General features: G+C 47.1%; 1 protein-coding gene and 1 long non-coding RNA gene across 2 annotated transcripts; one reads left to right on the forward strand and one right to left on the reverse strand.

Annotated features, from left to right (window-relative positions):
* The first annotated feature begins 4,187 nt into the window (after positions 1 to 4,187).
* Positions 4,188 to 12,473, forward strand: LOC135810386 (biogenesis of lysosome-related organelles complex 1 subunit 4-like). Its single transcript, XM_065323881.1, has 5 exons — positions 4,188 to 4,494; positions 8,737 to 8,808; positions 9,234 to 9,335; positions 11,100 to 11,231; positions 11,727 to 12,473. The coding sequence occupies exons 1-5, from the start codon at positions 4,288 to 4,290 to the stop codon at positions 11,913 to 11,915; spliced, it is 702 nt and encodes a 233-aa protein (XP_065179953.1). The 5' UTR covers positions 4,188 to 4,287; the 3' UTR covers positions 11,916 to 12,473.
* Positions 12,474 to 15,469: 2,996 nt separating this feature from the next.
* LOC135806797 (uncharacterized) lies at positions 15,470 to 18,430 on the reverse strand. Its single transcript, XR_010551279.1, has 2 exons — positions 18,173 to 18,430; positions 15,470 to 16,766 (listed from the first exon to the last, which is right to left on the reverse strand). It is a non-coding gene; the product is annotated as an uncharacterized LOC135806797 (long non-coding RNA).
* Between the last annotated feature and the right edge of the window lie 496 nt (positions 18,431 to 18,926).

An 18,926-nucleotide genomic window follows, 5' to 3' on the forward strand; every position in this document is an offset into this window, starting at 1 on the left:
AAGAATCCGTAGCAAATTCATCCCTGCCATCATCAACCGCGTCCCACCAGGAGACATCGAGCGTGCCATGCTGGCCCTACCGTGCAGGGACGGAGGGCAGGGGATCGTCAACCCATCCCCCCTTGCCTCCCAGTTCTAGGACTCCGTGCATATTACCAAGTCTCTCGTGCAGAAGATCCTCCAACAAGATCAGTCAGCAGAAGTCCCGGCTGCCACCATCACAGCAAAGGCAGAGATTGTTTCCCAGTCCCGGCGCCTGGCGAAGGAAGCTGTTGCCTCGGTCATTGCAACCTCCACCAGTACCGCAGAGCGCACCCTGAATCTTGCTGCTGAAAAGGGCGCCTCCAGTTGGTTGACCTGTCGGCCCCTTCGTCAGTATGGTTTCAACCCGGCTACACAAGCAGGCGTTCTGGGACGCTCTCTGCCTACAGTATGGTTGGACCCCTCCAGGCCTGCCAACAGAATGTGTGTGCGGCAAAGCGTTTTCACCGGAACACGCGCTGTCTTGCCCAACTGGTGGCTACCCCGCCATGCGGCATAATGACCTACAGGATCTCACCGCATTTCTCCTGCGTGAAGTGGCCCATGATGTCCAGGTCGAGCCACATCTCCAGCCGCTAACCGGTGAGACCTTCCATCACCGCTCCGCCATCTCTGAGGATGGTGCCCGCCTGGATGTGGCCCGGCGCATCGGGTGTCTGGGGTGGACGTTTCGAACGGGCACTACTGCACATCCGGGTGTTCAACCCGCACGCCCGCTCCAACCGCCAGTAGTCCATCACGGCCACCTACCGGAAGCATGAGGCCTGTAGCGGTGGCTACTTAGAGTAGTTTCGCCTGGTTGTTTATTGCAAAAGGGGGAACATTATCGGACACGGAAAAGCACAACTAACTGTAAGGAGAGCAGAAACGAAGAGATGATTCCAATCGGGAATCACTGTGTAAAGAAGACAGAGAGCGGAATGGACGGCGGTGCTGCGTGCACACAGCAGCGACCGGAAGCAGCGTGCCCAGTACGGGATGCCATGTATAGATGGAGCCCGAGGGCAGTGCACTCAGACATGAATACGCACGCGCACCCGAGTACTGCGTTCAGTGCATGCGGGGACTGTGCCATAGAAGGGGAAGGGTTAGTGATGCGCAGCCAGCAAGTCCAGCGGTACATGAATGCATGAGTCAATGGTACAGCAGGCAGGCTGCGGTTCTTATACAAGTAGACACGTTAGATCAATGCGAGTGAGTGTAGGGAGTAGGAAGGAGAAACCTGGAGACAGACAATGATATGCCTAGGGATAGAGTTCTGTCATGATGCTACTCATTACACTACATCTCCCCTAACGGAAAGAGTTGCAGGCCCAGACAATGCTATGCCCAGGGATAGAGTTCTGTCATGATGTTACTTATTACACCACATCTCCCCTAACGGAAAGAGTTGCAGGTCCATGTTCACATGGTCGAGATGAGCCGCTCCGGTGCAATGGCTGTGCGACTTGAACAGGTAGTGGAGGTGGCACTTGTGTTGGGCTCGGCGGCTGCAGGCATGCCGTTTTGGCTCGCCACAGGAGTTTCTCCACCGCTTGGTGGCTTCGGGCTGCGGCGGGAGTAGCCGTGAGGTGTTGCAGTGAGCCGTTGCAGTCAGCCGTTGCAGTAAGCCGTTGCAGTGAGCTGTTGCAGTGGGCCGTTGCAGTGAGCCGTTGCAGTAAGCCGTTGCAGTAAGCCGTTGCAGTAAGCCGTTGCAGTGAGCGGTTGCAGTGAGCGGTTGCAGTGAGCAGTAAGCCGTTGCAGTAAGCCATTGCAGTAAGCTGTTGCAGTAAGCCGTTGCAGTAAACCGTTGCAGTGAGCCTTTGCAGTAAGCCGTTGCAGTAAGCCGTTGCAGTAAGCCGTTGCAGTAAGCCTTTACAGTAAGCCGTTGCAGTGAGCCGTTGCAGTAAGCCGTTGCAGTGAGCGGTTGCGGTGAGCCGTTGCAGTGAGCCGTTGCAGTGAGCCGTTGCAGTGAGCCGTTGCAGTGAGCCGTTGCAGTAAGCCGTTGCAGTAAGCCGTTGCAGTAAGCCGTTGCAGTGAGCGGTTGCAGTGAGCGGTTGCAGTGAGCTGTTGCAGTGAGCTGTTGCGGTAAGCTGTTGCAGTAAGCCGTTGCAGTGGGCCGTTGCAGTGAGCCGTTGCAGTAAGCCGTTGCAGTAAGCCGTTGCAGTAAGCCGTTGCAGTAAGCTGTTGCAGTGAGCCGTTGCAGTGAGCCGTTGCAGTGAGCCGTTGCAGGGAGCTGTTGCAGTAAGCTGTTGCAGTAAGCCGTGGCAGTGGGCCGTTGCAGTGAGCCGTTGCAGTAAGCCGTTGCAGTGCTGTTGCAGTGAGCCGTTGCAGTGAGCTGTTGCAGTAAGCTGTTGCAGTAAGCTGTTGGCCTGCAGTGGTGTGTCGTGAAGCGATCGCGGATGCGGCCATCGCGAGCGTCCTTGAAATCGCCGTTGTCCGCGCCGCCGTAGAGACGACGCAGAAGTGACTCGTCCACGGTCTCGGATGGCGACTGTGTGTCGCGTTCGAACATCGTTCGTCCGTGGACGACGTTGGACGCGGGCGTGACGTACGCCGAGAGTTTCGTCTCCACTTCCTGAGATTTATCGCGATCGCCGGCGTTGTCGAACGCGAGCCATCCTAGATCCTGAAGTTGCAGACCAGGTTCGTTGCGGATCAATGTTATTTTTTTATCACTGATCCTGTTCACTGCGCCATGTAGCGGTAGCTACTTTGAGTAGTTTCGCCTGACTGTTTATTGCAAAAGGGCGAACATTATCGGACACGGAAAAGCACAACTTACTACAAGGAGAGCAGAAACGAAGAGATGATTCCGGAATCACTGTGTAAAGAAGACAGAGAGCGTAATGGACGGCGGTGCTGCGTGCACACAGCAGCGACCGGAAGCAGCGTGCCCAGTACGGGATGCCATGTATAGATGGAGCCCGAGGGCAGTGCACTCAGACATGAATACGCACGCGCACCCGAGTACTGCGTTCAGTGCATGCGGGGACTGTGCCATAGAAGGGGAAGGGTTAGTGATGCGCAGCCAGCAAGTCCAGCGGTACATGAATGCATGAGTCAATGGTACAGCAGGCAGGCTGCGGTTCTTATACAAGTAGACACGTTAGATCAATGCGAGTGAGTGTAGGGAGTAGGAAGGAGAAACCTGGAGACAGACAATGATATGCCTAGGGATAGAGTTCTGTCATGATGCTACTCATTACACTACAAGGCCGACTGAGAAAAGGCGCGCGTACGAAGAACGCGTCCGGGAAGTTGAACACGCATCATTTTCTCCCATTGTGTTCAGCGCTTCCCGGCGGCGGCTACGGCAAGTTCACCTCCGCTTTTCTAGTTCAAGCGTGTCGCCTCTATGCTCGCCGACAAGAGAAAGGAGCCCTTCTCCTCACTTCTTGCCTTTAAAAGGCCAAGGGTTTCCCGGCTTTTCTCATGTTCGTGCCTCCCATGCCAGCCTCCGTGGTCACCGCAGGCCATGGTCTCAAGATGCCCGCCAGAGAGTCATTGACTCCGATGCTTCTGTGGTCCTTACACTAGTAGTTGCTGTTACACTCACTGATCCTTATGCACAGATATACATGTACAGCATTCCCTCACTACAGTCCATTTCAAACTTGTGTGACTATAGACGCGTACCTAGGCAAAAACCGTTATGTCAGCATCTATACCACATAAAATCTGTGATCACTTTGTGCATAAATTTTTCCAAATTGGGCGTCTGTTATCCAATCCTTTAGAAACTATATGAGAGTAATTGTGGAGCGATCCTGAGCAATATTCCGAAAACTATTCTCAAAAAGTTCCAGCCAAGTTTGAAATATTTCAAAAACCCTACGCGTCTATAGTTTTGAAATGCACTGTAGTGGCCCCTACTAGTGGGACCATTGTTATTAGGCTAGGGCCTGTTTTGGACTTGCCACTCTAAATAAAGAATACAAACAAACAAACAAACAACAGAGTGCTTTTATTTATTTCGGTTTTTGTTTTTTACCAGGCGTGGGCCATCGATCCCTTGATCTGCTGAGGGCCTTTTTTCTTTCTTCTCGGATTTGTATGATGTCAATAAAACTGTTGAAATGTTTCTCGTACCAAAAAAAAACAAAATGATGTCATAGGTGCCAAACATTTTACGTTTTTCATTCGTTTGAATAAAGTCGATTCGTTTTTGTGTATTTTACAACTCCCTGCCTGCCGGGTGTGAACGTGTAATATCTTTGCAACCAATGTAGGGTTTGGTTTGGCGAACAGAATTAGGGCTTGATTATGGCGTCTGCCAGCGATGAATCTGTCGTTGTTGGGTCTGCAAAACTTGAAGAGGACGAGGAAACTCCAACAGATCCCAGCAGTCCTAGCCTTGAAGATTCTATCTTGGAAAGAAATGACGACGAGGAACTATCCGATAACCCCGTGGATATGGAACAGTGTGCAAGCGCTCTGGCCGAGTTTCTTAGGATTGACACCTCTACGCAGGTTTGTTATTTGATGACAGTGGATAATATTATCGCAGACTGACCATGACCCCGAACCGAAATTGACAAAACTGATACATGATTGTACATGTATTAATATTATACAGTCATGGTAATTTCAAATTTGGACTTCACGGAGAATTGCACAAAGTATTAGGAAATTAGACTGTAGCTGAGTTGGCTATGAGCATTGCTTGCGAATAGCAAGGTCCCTGGTTCGAGTCCCGGTGTTGTGACTGATGATTTTTCTTTCTTTCATATCTGGCTTGCAAGTGTTGAGTTTCGGAGAGAAAAGAGCAGTACGTGGAATGTGGCCTCTAATTTCCTAGTACAGTCAGACCTCGCTTAACCGCACACATCTGTTTTCCACAAAAATATCCGGATAGGCGAGGGAACCGGATAACTGAACACACATACTGTATATGCATGTGGCATGTCAAAAGCAGTGACATCGAAAATGCATGTAGACGGGTCCTATGCAGTACAACTAGCGTGCACAGTATGTAAAACAAGCGAGAAAAATGACAAGTGCATGCAACTGATCTGCTGCTGAGTGCTGTCCGCATGCACCCAGCAGGTCAAGGACCTCATTTGCTTGTACAACTCCCTTTACCTGATTCTAGCTTCTGCAAGCCACATGCAACCGGACACGACGAAGCTTTTTTGTACACATTTTAGCCAGTTTGTACTCAAAATCATGCACCGGTATGCGGATCGCGAGGTCCGGTTATGTTGTATGCATAACATATGCTGCACATCGGTAACCAGCGATTTTCTTCCGGATGGTGAGGGATCCGGATAAGCGAGGTCTGACTGTACAGTCATGGTGTTTAATTCCCGTAGCTATGCAGAAGACGTTACTTCAGTAACGTCTGGCGCTAGCCAGGGTCCACACAGCTTTAATTTGGTATTTGTGTGTGTGTGTGTTTGTTTGTTTGTTTGTTTGTGTCACGCCTGGCGCTATCCCGTATCTGTCCCGCATCTGTCCCGTATCTGTGACTACAAAGGCTCTACAGGATTGTACATAACAGCTGTCCACAATATTTGCGGGCTCCTGTATCTGTCCCGTACCGTACCAATATTCGTCGTATTATGCATACGACTCCCTGATGTAGAGGGGGATTTGGAAAGAAATAGGGAGACGAGGAGGAAATTAAATTAGAATAGACGCCGATTAGGTGATAGGATGCGTCAGCATAAACATACTTTGAAAGAGAGATCCCGTCGTCTCCAAAATAAGCGTGAACGAGCGATTCAGTGCCGGTCACAGGAAACGTCGGAAGAGAGATCCCTTCGACTCCAGAACGCCCGTGATCGGTAGAGTCCGGCGGTACCAGGCAACGTCAGGACAGACATCCCGTTGAGTCCAGAACGCCCGTGATCGGCAGAGTCTAAGCCGGTCCCAGGAAACGTCAGGACAGCCATCCCGTCGAGTCCAGAACGCCCGTGATCGGCAGAGTCAGCGCCGGTCCCAGTAAACGTCAGGACAGACATCCCGTCGACGCGCAGAAAAACTAAATCTGCAGCCTCTTTTGCCATCGAACAGGATACGTATTTATATAGGAGACTGTAAAGTTATGTAATGTCCAAATTTCGACGTGAGCAGCAGGTCACTCGCGTTGATTTTTTCGACGTGCGAGCCAAATAACGCGAGCTGAACTTTCGCGTCACAGACATCCCGTCGACGCGCAGAAAAACTAAATCTGCAGCCTCTTTTGCCGTCGGACAGGATACGTATTTTAGGAGACTGTAAAGTTATGTAATGTGCTCCACAGGCAACCATGCATTCGGCGTCATCATTGGCTCAACAGGTCAATGATTATGTACATGTATTACTACAAAAAGGCCAGAAAATCCGATTCCTGTATTAAAATCAACTAATGTTCGCTGGCGATTTAATTTCGCTGATTTCGCCGCTTGGTACCAACCGGCCAAAGTAAATCGCAGGCCAACGTTTGTCATATACGCAAATGATGCATGATTGAGCAATGGATGCATGTGAGAGCAAAAATACCGATCGATTTCAAATTTGACGTGAAACTGCGGGTCACGTCGGAAATAACGTGCATCTTAACCTCTCTAATCGAGAGGTTTCTATTTCTCATCGGCCAAAATTTGTTGATTTACAATATAAGGAGATAAAAATTAAAGAAGGAGCAAAACAAAAGTAGATGATTATTAGAGAAATAACAATCCGCAATAAATTCTGCAAATACTTTTGCCTAACTCATAATATTCAAACCGATTGAAACGTTTTTGCAATACAGTGATGTGGCCAATCAACGGAAAAAGACAATTCCATCAGTTCTTATAACATGTACGATGAGCTAGCCAAAAAAGCATAAAAGCATAGCGTAGGGCCCTGAGCTTCCAAGCTCTCTCGTTAATAGATAAACCTTGTTTTAGTTCACACATCAGGGGCGTCGCACACGGTACGGTCACTACGCCGGTACTGACCATACCACTATTTGCCCCAAGTACCCCGTGAATCAATAAACTCTAAATTTCCAAAATTTTCAGCTCAGCCACCCCTCACCCACGAGTAAATATTAATTGTACTTCAGATGACTGACCGTACCACATTAAATTACCTTCCGACGTCCCTGCACATGTCGTTGGTTGACAGCATGTAACAAGGTGGAGAACACCGTGTTCGGAAACAGTGACCTTTTACAACCATCCACGGTTGGTAGAACCCCGGTCTGCTGAGACCGTCTGAACCGTATGGGTCTTAGACCCGGTTGTGACCCTCTTTATTCTAGGGGAGTTTTTTTATAGATTTCTCAGGAGCGATCACAGAATACACGACTAACGTTAGGAGAAGTCTAAAAAAAACTCCCCCAGAATAAAGAGGGTCAAAACCGAGTCTAAGACCCATACGGTTCAGATGGTCTCAACAGACCGAGGCTCTACCAACCGTGGATGGTTGTAAAAGGTCACTGTTTCCGAACACAGTGTCCTCCACCTTGTTACATGCTGTCAACCAACGACATGTATTATACACCGCATGTCTATTCATTAGTTGAGGGCTGGACTGATACTACACTGGACTGTATTCATGCCCCAGTGTGTGCTGTGAAAATCTCCGGTTCATAAATACGGCAACGCACACACGCACTCGCTCTGGTTGAGTTTGCTTGTACCATGGTTACTTATTTTCAAGGAGTGCGAGGGAACAATTTACGCAGGGCGTGTTTGGATCCCTGCCAGAAACTGATTCACAACAATTATTTGACTTCTTCTGAAGTTTTGTTACACTTCCTGTAGTCTAGGGCTTCTGAGCCAGAGTGGCATAACTGTGTCCGGAGTGTGTAGCCTTGATCCATGGGATTCCATGCCCACTGACTATCATAAACTTCATAATACAGTCGAACCTCTTTAGGACGAACACCGAGGGACCGACGGTATAAGTCTGCAATAACGAAGGTTCGTCTTAACCATACTGTATAACCAGTGACTACACGGTTATTTATCCAATAGAGTCTTGGATACTAGCACTGTACAACTGTAATTTGTCCTATCAGCGCTCTTCTTAACGAAGTTTCGCTGTACCTGGTCTGCCGTTTCTCGCCTGTGGTTGGGTGCGAAGTGAGCATATATACATGTACTAGTAGTTATTGCGCAGACCTGCAGAGGGAAGAAACTCTTATCCCCGCGCCTTGGCACAAAAAGGGTGCCCACTGCCCATGTCTCGGAATCGTCCGTATCTCAGAAATACCTAAACAGGGCCCCGAAAAAAGTTCAGTAGTGCTTCAGGTGAAATCCGACCCGGTGTGCTGCACCTGCAGTGCATGTCTGTAGCCCCACGCTTGCATGGCCCTTGACGCCCTGGAAGTGGTAGTAATGCAAGTCACATGACCAAAAAACTACTCCATAGGCAGTGTACTAGTAGTAGTACAGGCAGAACATTTCGTCGTTCAATAATTTCGTCCAACTCCAAAGAAAGGGAGTTCGTCTGGTTGTAAATTTCGTCCATGGATCATACAAGTGTATAGAAAAGGTGGACAAATTGACATTAGTCCGGCATTTAATTTAGTCCAAAACCTCCATGGACGAAATTAAATTCCAGACGAATATTTCTGCTTATACAGTATTTAAATTTAACATGTACATGTGCATATTGCACACTGTGTGTGTGTGTGTGTGTGTGTGTGTGTGTGTGTGTGTGTGTGTGTGTGTGTGTGTGTGTGTGTGTGTGTGTGTGTGTGTGTGTGTGTGTGTGTGTGTGTGTGTGTGTGTGCAGATGTCGGAGTTAGAGGAACAGGTGGAGGAGCTGCTGCGTCACAGCCAGGAAGTGTGCGGCCACTTGGCTAAGGTTAGTGTTCTGATCGTTGCGATTTGCGACGTGTGTTGGTGGGTGTGGGTGGGTGGGTGTTGAATGGTATAATCCTAGCACAAGTTGCTATGTCACAACATAGCTTGTTCGCTATCATTACTTCAGCGATGGGCGTGTGGAAGTGTGTGTGTGTGTGTGTGTGTGTGTGTGTGTGTGTGTGTGTGTGTGTGTATGTGTGTGTGTGTGTGTGTGTGTGTGTGTGTGTGTGTGTGTGTGTGTGTGTGTGTGTGTGTGTGTACCCTTCTGCGCGTCTACTTGTGTGCATGTTTCTTCCTAGCACTCTACCGAACCCAGGCCGGTTGCAACGCTGCCTGTGTACATGATGGTATTGTTCTGGAGACTATAGTTTTTGCTGTCCATGATTTGTTGTGTGCTGCTATGCTGTGTATGCTGCTGATGTGTAGATCCAAACCGATACCAGCTTTGCTCTACAGCACAAGATTCCGGAGATCCACTCTCGTGCCATGCAGATGAAAGGAATGTATGAGCAGATTGATAACCTTGAGGTAGGTTTTGAAAACTGTTGATGTTAATTGCTCTGCACGGACTGCTGGGGCGCTGTGTTTGTGTGTGTATATGTGTGTGTGTGTGTGTGTGTCTGTCTGTCTGTATTTGTGTCTGTGTCTGTCTGTCTATCTGTGTGTCTATGTGTGAGTATGTGTGTGTCTATGTGTGAGTATGTGTGTGTGTGTCTGTGTGTGTGTTCATGAGTGTCTTAGCTGTTACTGTAAGGACATGGGAGTGCGGGCAAGGATGTATCCTATTCTGTACTCGAATGATGAGCTCCATGAGATGTACATACACATATAGTGCAGTGTGAATTCCGGACTAAAAATGTCCTTTCTATATGCTTCTTCATTCATGGACGAATAGTTTGCTGAACAAACCGCCCTCCTTTCTGTGTTCATTGAAAATGTTCTTCACCTAGATTTTCTCCTCATGCGAAATAGTTATGCACGCGTGTGTGCTTTGGGTGATGGTTGTTTCATTAGTGACTTGACTTCTTCTATTTCTAAGTACTCGCAGAGTCCGTTTGCAAAACCCACTGACGAATGCAGGGCAGGGGGTTTCTGTTTTACGCTGATGACAGGCCAGGCCCGACAATCTGGTCAACCTTTCAAGTGACGTACGCAGCAAAGATACCGTGTTTGAGTGTTTGAGTGTTTGAGTGTGAGTTGAGTGTTTGAGTGTTTGAGTGTGAGTTGAGTGTTTGAGTGTGAGTTGAGTGTTTGAGTGTTTGAGTGTTTGAGTGTTTGAGTGTTTGAGTAGTGTTTGAGTAGTGTTTGAGTAGTGTTTGAGTGTTTGAGCGTTTGAGCGTTTGAGCGTTTGAGCGTTTGAGTGTTTGAGTGTGAGTTGAGTGTTTGAGTGTTTGAGTGTTTGAGTGTGAGTTGAGTGTTTGAGTGTTTGAGTGTGAGTTGAGTGTTTGAGTGTGAGTTGAGTGTTTGAGTGTTTGAGTGTTTGAGTAGTGTTTGAGTAGTGTTTGAGTAGTGTTTGAGTGTTTGAGCGTTTGAGCGTTTGAGCGTTTGAGCGTTTGAGTGTTTGAGTGTGAGTTGAGTGTTTGAGTGTTTGAGTGTTTGAGTGTGAGTTGAGTGTTTGAGTGTTTGAGTGTGAGTTGAGTGTTTGAGTGTTTGAGTGTTTGAGTGTTTGTGTGTTTGAGTGTTTGTGTGTTTGAGTGTTTGAGTGTTTGAGTGTTTGTGTGTTTGAGTGTTTGAGTAGTGTTTGAGTGTTTGAGTAGTGTTTGAGTGTTTGAGTGTTTGAGTGTTTGAGTGTTTGAGTGTTTGAGTAGTGTTTGAGTAGTGTTTGAGTGTTTGAGCGTTTGAGCGTTTGAGCGTTTGAGTGTTTGAGTGTTTGAGTGTGAGTTGAGTGTTTGAGTGTTTGAGTGTGAGTTGAGTGTTTGAGTGTGAGTTGAGTGTTTGAGTGTGAGTTGAGTGTCTGAGTGTTTGAGTGTTTGTGTGTTTGAGTGGTTGAGTGTGAGTTACCTAGTGACTTATTTCCGTGTACTTTTATTTTCGGTACTTTCGGTGCATCTGTTTCATACCTAAAATTTCAGTACACCGAACAAACACTAACACACATAATCCAATAGGGAACTGCTTCTCTGTACCTAAAATTTCTGTTCACCTAACCTGGCCTTTTGCCCTCATACCGAAAATATTGAGCACCGAAAATTTCTGAAATTAGAGTACTCAACACCATTCTATCTACATGTACATGTTCGTCCAAGTTAGTTTCGTCAATTATGCGTGTACGTGTGTGCTTCTGTTTTGCAGGCTTTTGTTGCCCTGATCAGCAAGAACGTTGCTGAAATGGAGGACAGTGTTGGCAATGCCGAGAAGCTGTTTGGCTCCAACGCGATAAGCCGTGTCCTGAAGGGCTTTTCCAAGCCGAGCTTCTTTTCAGGGGTGAGTGGCCGGCTGTATGGCTGCAGGGTTGTCGTGTGAGAGCGGTATTGTGACTTTGGCACTCTGGATTTGCGCCGCCTTCACACAGCCTTGTTAGGTGTTGAAACTGTTGACATTGTACTTAAATGGCGTGACACACGCGTAGCACCTGTGCTACATACCACACATCGTACTTGTGGTAACACACTATACATACATAGCACTTGCGCTACTTACAACACACCATACATAGCACTTGCGCTATTTGCAACACATAGCACTTATTGCTGACAACTCTAGCACGTTACACTTTTTTAATAGTTCTGCTTCGGGGGTAGTGATCTGGAAGTCAGTTGTTTGCTGGACAATAAAGAATAAACCCGTCTCAGTCGCGAGTAGAAGCCTTGTGATTAATAACTTAGTTGGTCATAAGCGCTCCTGCTATACACGCTACGTGCAATGTAAGTTTTGACGTTGTTCTTGTTCCCATTCATTGCTCGTTTCTCTGCCGTGTAGTTTGGCTCCAAGTCAAAGCCTGCAGCCGTCAAACCGGACAACAGTCGCTTTGAGGCTCCCGCGATCTTCTGCACCGACGACTTCCTGCCCACCTCTCCGTCTGAATCGCGTTCCGAGTTGCCGGCCGAGCCTGCTGCCGCCACCACGCCTGACGTCGCGGTCGTTGCCGACGCTTCCGAGCACGCGTGACGAACGCTCCGTTCTTTGCCTCCCACGCTTCTGAGTGGCTTCCGCCGATACTCTGTACGTATGCACGTTCCCAACGGGAATCTTCGTTCTCGGCTCATCGATCAGTCATTTTTATGATTGCTTTCATATCTGCGCTCCCGTTACAAATTGTCGCGCGTGATTGCGAGCTGCAATACGTCAAACTTGACTATTTTGTTCCTCATAAAAACTCACCAACAAAAATTACTAAATATATCATGCATAAAACCGTCCAGCTGGTATGGACGTACTTTTTTTAAACATAAGTAATAGCTAGGTAACCCACTAGCCACCACTAGCCACCACTAGGCACCGTTCTTTACTTACGGGTGATGAGCGCTTCCTAACAATTTACTAATTCTCACCGTTACCAACACTCACCATCCCCTGCTATGCTTCAAATCTCTATTCAATATATTTGCACTATGATGACACTATCTCATGTGCATGTCGCGTTGCTGGGCTGTCGCGTTGCTGGGCTTGATTTTTTACTTACTTCTCGTGCCTTCCTGGGCCGCTACTGATTCGTTACAGGTGTTATTTCTGGCCGAGAACAGAACTGTGAGCTGGTGTGTCTGTGTGTACCTTGGTTTATGTGTGTGTGGTCACTGTGGTGGGTGTACATTGTGTGTGTGTGGGGGGGGGGGGGGGGGGGGTGGTCTACATGTGACCGTGTGAGTGGGCTTGTGTGGGCTTGTTTGTGTGTGGGTGTACATGTGGGGGAGAGGGGGGTATGTGTGCCCATGCCGTCCTGGCATGGAATGTATTGTGTTCCTGTTCTGGTTTTCGGATGCAGCAGTGTAGCTGTAAAAGTCTGTCACGGATCATTGTCGCATTAGTACCACCCATTCCCACCTCCTGTAACTCTGTTGTTGTGCGACATTGCCAGGTGCTCATCGGACTGGGTAACGTGCAATCAGGCGTGCAGAAAGGCATCTATCCACTCCATTACCAGGCGCGTGCCCCGTATGGGTTCCTGGGTGCCCGGAACCCCCTTTTTTCGCTCAAAATGCAGGATTTTGCTTCATTTTTTGAAAAATTTCCCCCCCCCCCCGGGACGGCCCCGGAACCCCCCCCCCCCTTGAATTGAAGGGCACCGGCGCACGCGCCAGATTACATCATATCACCGATTCTGAATTCCTGCATGCAAGCTGTCCCTCCCCCGGCCCCCCCATGCATGCAAGCAAAAAAAAGATCAGAGTGTCAAGCTAGACTGACAAGACTCAAGAGTCAAGACTCGAGTCAAGAGTGCGCTAGTACAGTGTGCTCACAAAGTCACGTGATCATCCACGATGACATCGCGCGCGTGGAGTGCGATCTACATGCAGTCCATGCGCCAAGACCGAAAAAGTCGTCTAAAAGTTGTACTTTTTTATGCAGATTAGCCACTTCTCCGAGCTGAATATATTCAAATCTTCGTCGAAAAATTGTCAAGAAAATGTTAGATGTCTCGAGTCGTTTGCAATTTTCTCTCCATCAGTGCTTGTTTGCGGTAGTTTTGCTTTCCGGACACCTTGATTGGGCCTTTGACCTTATGGATGTCAGTTGTAGTGGTCGTTACTCATTGTCTCGACGTCGCTGGGAGTGTTCTTGTGGGAGCTGTCGAATATTCGTAAAAATCAGGCAAGTGGCAAAGAAAAATTCGCCAAATTTTTGGGCAAGATAGTATGTAGACATCGATGCTTTCCTTTGACTCTCCACCGATGTGGAAACACTTCCAGAAGCGTTCATCGGTGTCCGGTTCTTGATGGGGTCGTGGTGGCCTCCACGGTTTGGAACAAAACAAAATCAATGCATTTTCTGTTGTCACCAGTGGGAGACGTATTACATGGCAAAGAAACGCACCAGCACCCGTATTCACTCTTGAGGGGCCTGAGATAGAAGCCCACATCATCTTCGTTCAAATGACAAAGTTCTAACCAGGGTCTGCAGACCGCAATTTCAATGTCATTTTTTGGTCCCTTAAAAAATGGCCTAGCCAATAGCCTGTATGTAGTTTATGAAGCATTGGCGTGTTCTTCGGGTTTGCAATCATGTTATATTACTCGTGAACTTCTCTTGTAAGATTCGTGCGAAACTGAAAGTTGTAATGTACTCTCAGGACAGCTTGAAGTAGGTTTCAATTCTCGGTGAAGTGCAAAGGTCTTAAACCGTCTTTGTGAATGTCAATGAGAATATGATCCAAGAGTCCACAACCCCAAGGGAAATGTGTGATGGACTCTTAGTATGATCTGTGCCCAAAGAACTGCAGTTGAGTCATTGTTTTAGCAATATGGCTGCGTTCTGAGTTTTAGCGCATTCTTACTCTTAGACTCTTATTGTACTGGAGTGTGCACTTTATAACACGTGTACATGTAACAAAAGCTGAATTATAGAACGGTAGAACATGATATGCCCCATTCTCAGCTTTTGGTTTCTGGCGTTCTTTTAATTATTAGTATTTCAGGCTGCGTGTTCTTGGGCTCCGTGTTCTTTAAAGGGGAAGTATACCCTAAAATCAAATTTTCACCAGTTGTAGTCTTCGGGGTGCTGAGTCAAATGGTCTTGGTCCGAGGAAGCTGAGACGCTCCCTTCCTCCTTTATTCCCAATCGAACTCGCGCACTTCCACCGAAACTGGGTGACTGCACCCTACTAGATAGGGATTTGTATGGAAAAAATCACTAAAAGCGCCGTTTCGTTCTTATAAAAGCGCGGATGACCGCGATTGGTCCATATGTTGTAGTCTTTTGGCCGCTGAGTCGGCTGGTTTTGGTCCGAAAAGGCTGCGATGCAGCGTTCGGCCCTTACTCCCAATCGAACACGGTTGAGTAAGCGGTCACGTGCTCACTTACAGCCTGTTTGGGCCCGTTTATGTCACTCGAGTTGAACCTTTGAACCAGGGAGTCGCAAAAGCCTCTTACGACTCCCTGCTTTGAACCTTTGAGTTGAACCTTGATGTGAAAATTGTAGCCTGCAGGCACGGTGACCAGGCGGCTGGTGTACGCATGAGCACGTGACCGCTTACTCCACCGTGTTCGATTGGGAATAAGGGCCGAACGCTGCATCGCAGCCTTTTCGGACCAAAACCAGTCGACTCAGCATCCAAAAGACTACAACATATGGGCCAATCGCGGTCATCCGTGCTTTATAAGAGCGAAATGGCGCTTTTAGTGACATTTTGAATACAAATCCCCATCTAGTAGGGCGCAGTCACCCAGTTTCGGTGGAAGTGCACGAGTTCGATTGGGAATAAAGAAGGAAGGGAGCGTCTCAGCTTCCTCGGACCAAGACCATTCGACTCAGCACCCCGAAGACTACAACTGGTGAAAATTTGATTTTAGGCTTAACTTCCCCTTTAACGAGACTCTACTGTACATGTAATGTAAAGAACTTGGTGTGCCCCTGTCAATTTCTACCTGTAAACAACTTGAGCACATACACCGGAATACAGCGCTGAACCAATACAATTATCACGACTATGCACATGGACCACATGATAGTACATTCGAGCGCAGGTATTCGGGGGGGACTTTACATTATTTCACTTGCAAACACATTGAACGTTACATGCGATTTCGATTCCTTCACTGTAGATCTACATAAGAAAAGGAACAAAACAGCCGAGCTGCAGCATGCATTCTTGATCAATAATCTGGCACACCCTGGTTTCAGTCAACCACATGGTAGCAGCTAAAAGTGCTTATAGCCGAGACACAGGCAGGAAGTGCTATATGTGTGCTTTCTTTTCCATCTCCATCACAATGAGGAAACTCAATACAAGTGCAGATTGCCTCTTTTACGGCCAAAGAAACACAGTGTATGGTGAAGAAAGTGTCCTAAGGCCGAGAAAAGGAAATAGCTAAGTAATAGGAATGGTAAAGCTACTATATAAAAAAGACTGAAACCGAACCCTTTAAACAACTTCCAGCTAGTATGTGACATAAAAGTCAGTTAGGTTCAACACTATGCCAGTGGATGACAGGGCAGTGCCCAACTTCGATGCCAGCCAGCCACGTCATGGACAGACGCACCAATGAGATGATGGTTAGGGATAGTCGGAGGCGAAAGTTAACCACAACTTGGAAGAACGGCGAAATTATGTACAGCTACAAACAGGATCTGGGAACACAAGCTTTCGGTCAAAGGGAATGAATTCTACACGAGCATCTTGAGAAAAGCACGTGTGTCATTCCCCATACTTCACAGTCTAGCCAGCACCAGCATTTACACACTGAATGTCGGCATAAGATAGAGTGACCAAATTAGGAAAACATCACCAGGCCTGGCCATCAAACAGAAGACTGTTTTCGAGAGCCACATGGATCTGTATGCAGTGACCATGACCATGAGACTCGATAGGCACTTGGATACCCATATGTGCACAGAATATGATTGGAAAAACCTCAACCAAGACAGAGGCACTGAAAATCTGTCTCCAGTGGCTTGTTTAAACACGGCTACGAATCCCACCAGAACAAACTCACACAATCCACTACAAACGAGCTGAAAATGGTCAGCGTGCTGTGTTCGAAACGCTGGACCACATTCCTCGGCAAAGGACATCACGGGTGTGCACGTACTCTTAATCAGTTCAGCCGTGCATGGGATGTGACAGTATTGCCTGTGACCGAACAGCTTGAAAAAGAACGAGACAATCCCTCTAGTAACTGCATATGGCACATTTCACAAGGCATATCCTTGGCCTGAGTCTGAGAGTACACCATGACGATTGTCCCTTCATTTCTCTGACCAGTTGGGTCCACACTTGAGGTCCATAATCAAGATGGAGAGCAGCCAGCTTGCTCTATAGGAACGCATGCGACAATGTTCAGTAGACGGCATAATCCTGACTCCTGCATGGACAAAAACAAAATGAAAAGCCACACCAAGTTATAAGCATCGTGACTACAGTCCATTTCAAAACTATAGACACGCGTCTATAGTTTTGAAATGGACTGGTACGCACCTAGGCAAAAACCGTTATGCCAGCATCTATACCACATAAAATCTGTGATCACTTTGTGCATAAATTTTTCCAAATTGGGCGTCTGTTATCCAATCCTTTAGAAACTATAATAGAGTAATTGTGGAGCGATCCTGAGCAATATTCCGAAAACTATTCTCAAAAAGTTCCAGCCAAATTTGAAATATTTCAAAAACCCTACGCGTCTATAGTTTTGAAATGCACTGTAGTATACAAGTAAACCACTACAATGTATTCTGAATGCAATTGAACCTCAGAACATAAGCTATACCCCTGCAACTGCATACTCTCGGTGGAAACTAATTCAAACTTCACAAAACGGGGTTTCCAGTGCGTTTTGAACTCAACATCCCTAACGAGTAATCTATAACGTAACGATTATGAAGTTGATTGTAAGGAATTATTGATCAATGACCGAGTAATCGGTATAATCGTTTCAGCCCTACTTGTACTTCACAGGTGAACCCAATCCCACGGGCCACGACACGCTGATACCACCATATGCCATTTTTACAGGGTTTAATGCGCAGCTTCCGCATTCCATACTGGTAGCACAACTACAAGCACATGCGTGCGCCTCTACGTGAGACCAATCGACCTGCAAAAGTTACAAATACGGCAAAAGCGTGTGTATAAGCGCATGGGCCATTACGATATGGTCCTCTTGTCAGCGTCTGTTCACTGTAATGCTGTCTTTTTTTTCTTGGCTTACGGGGCAGGAATATCTCAACAGGAATGTCCCCGTTGTGTTGGTGATGTGCAAGCGGCGTGGGTCGGCTAAGAGTGCAGTGTGGAATGGTGGAGTGAGTTAATTCACCGAGAAACGATGAAAGTAATAATCGCGCCCGCCAAACACCATGAGACTCCAGAACATGTTTTTGTCTATGGAGTAATTAAGAGTGCATACATACTTATTTAATTCTACCCAAATTCCTATGACTACCATGTATGAACTGCGAAATCGGGTGAAGTGCCTCAATGGACATCGCTCTGAACTACAATTTTGACCCTCGTTTGCACCTGATCTGAGAACGCGATCAGCCTTTTGAAGTGTATCTGTTCACATTCAAAACACCTATTAATATTTGTAACATCGTAAATAATTGTTCTCAAGTTTACGAGAAGAAAATCAGAAATCCATCAGCCATACCAGTTTTCGTGATTCTCGTGCATTGGCAACTAGGGTATTAGGAAAAATTCGCCAAATTTTTGGGCAAGTTACTATCAAGACAATTTTTGCTTTATGAGCAGCCTAGGACAATGGACTATACATACCTGAGGTCTGGGCGGTGTCCGGTAGTTCTTTTTTGGTTCTCACGCCATCAAATATTTTGGCATCCAAAAATCATAAATTCTGGACGACGCAAAATTGAGAAAAGTGGCTCTGCTGCAACATGACGGAAAAATCTCTGGCGGAACGGCTTCCAGATTTTGTTTAGGGACTATCCTAGCCCTCAGCAGGCCAAGTTATAATAGCATTCATGAAAGTCTTCCATGTCAAATCGACGACGATCAAAATGGTGATTCTGCTCAAAATTGTTCACAGAAAAAGTCGAAAAAAGCGGCGTCGTTATCTTCATTTTGCATAAAGATTCGGCTCATTTTTGGCCCTTGGCGCATGGACTGCATGCGCTGCACTGCAGTACTGGCACTGACGTCATGACTGCGTGGATCCATTTCGACGCAAAACGAAAAAAGGTTTTTTGTTTTCTATGGTTTGAAATACTTTTCAATGCACTTTTTTTAGTTTTGCAGTTGTGACTTCAGCTTGAGGGATATAGTAATACGATTGTTGGTTTGTTTAGACGCAGGCCAGGGGCCTTGGATTAGACATGTTTGGGCTGGTGCGCCAATCATTGCTGGCAGCAAAGCCTCTTTTGGGGTCTTGTAAGGTGTTCCCAACATCGACGTCTGCTTCTCCGTCATTACAAGTTGCAGTCTCAACTGTCAGGCAAGCTTTGCAGCCTGTTCGCTTTTCAGAGACCTGGACTGGTGGAGGAGGCAAGCTTGGAACAAACAGGAAGAGGAA

The sequence above is a fragment of the Sycon ciliatum genome, chromosome 1, assembly GCF_964019385.1.
Source record: "Sycon ciliatum chromosome 1, ocSycCili1.1, whole genome shotgun sequence".
Lineage (NCBI taxonomy): Eukaryota > Metazoa > Porifera > Calcarea > Leucosolenida > Sycettidae > Sycon > Sycon ciliatum.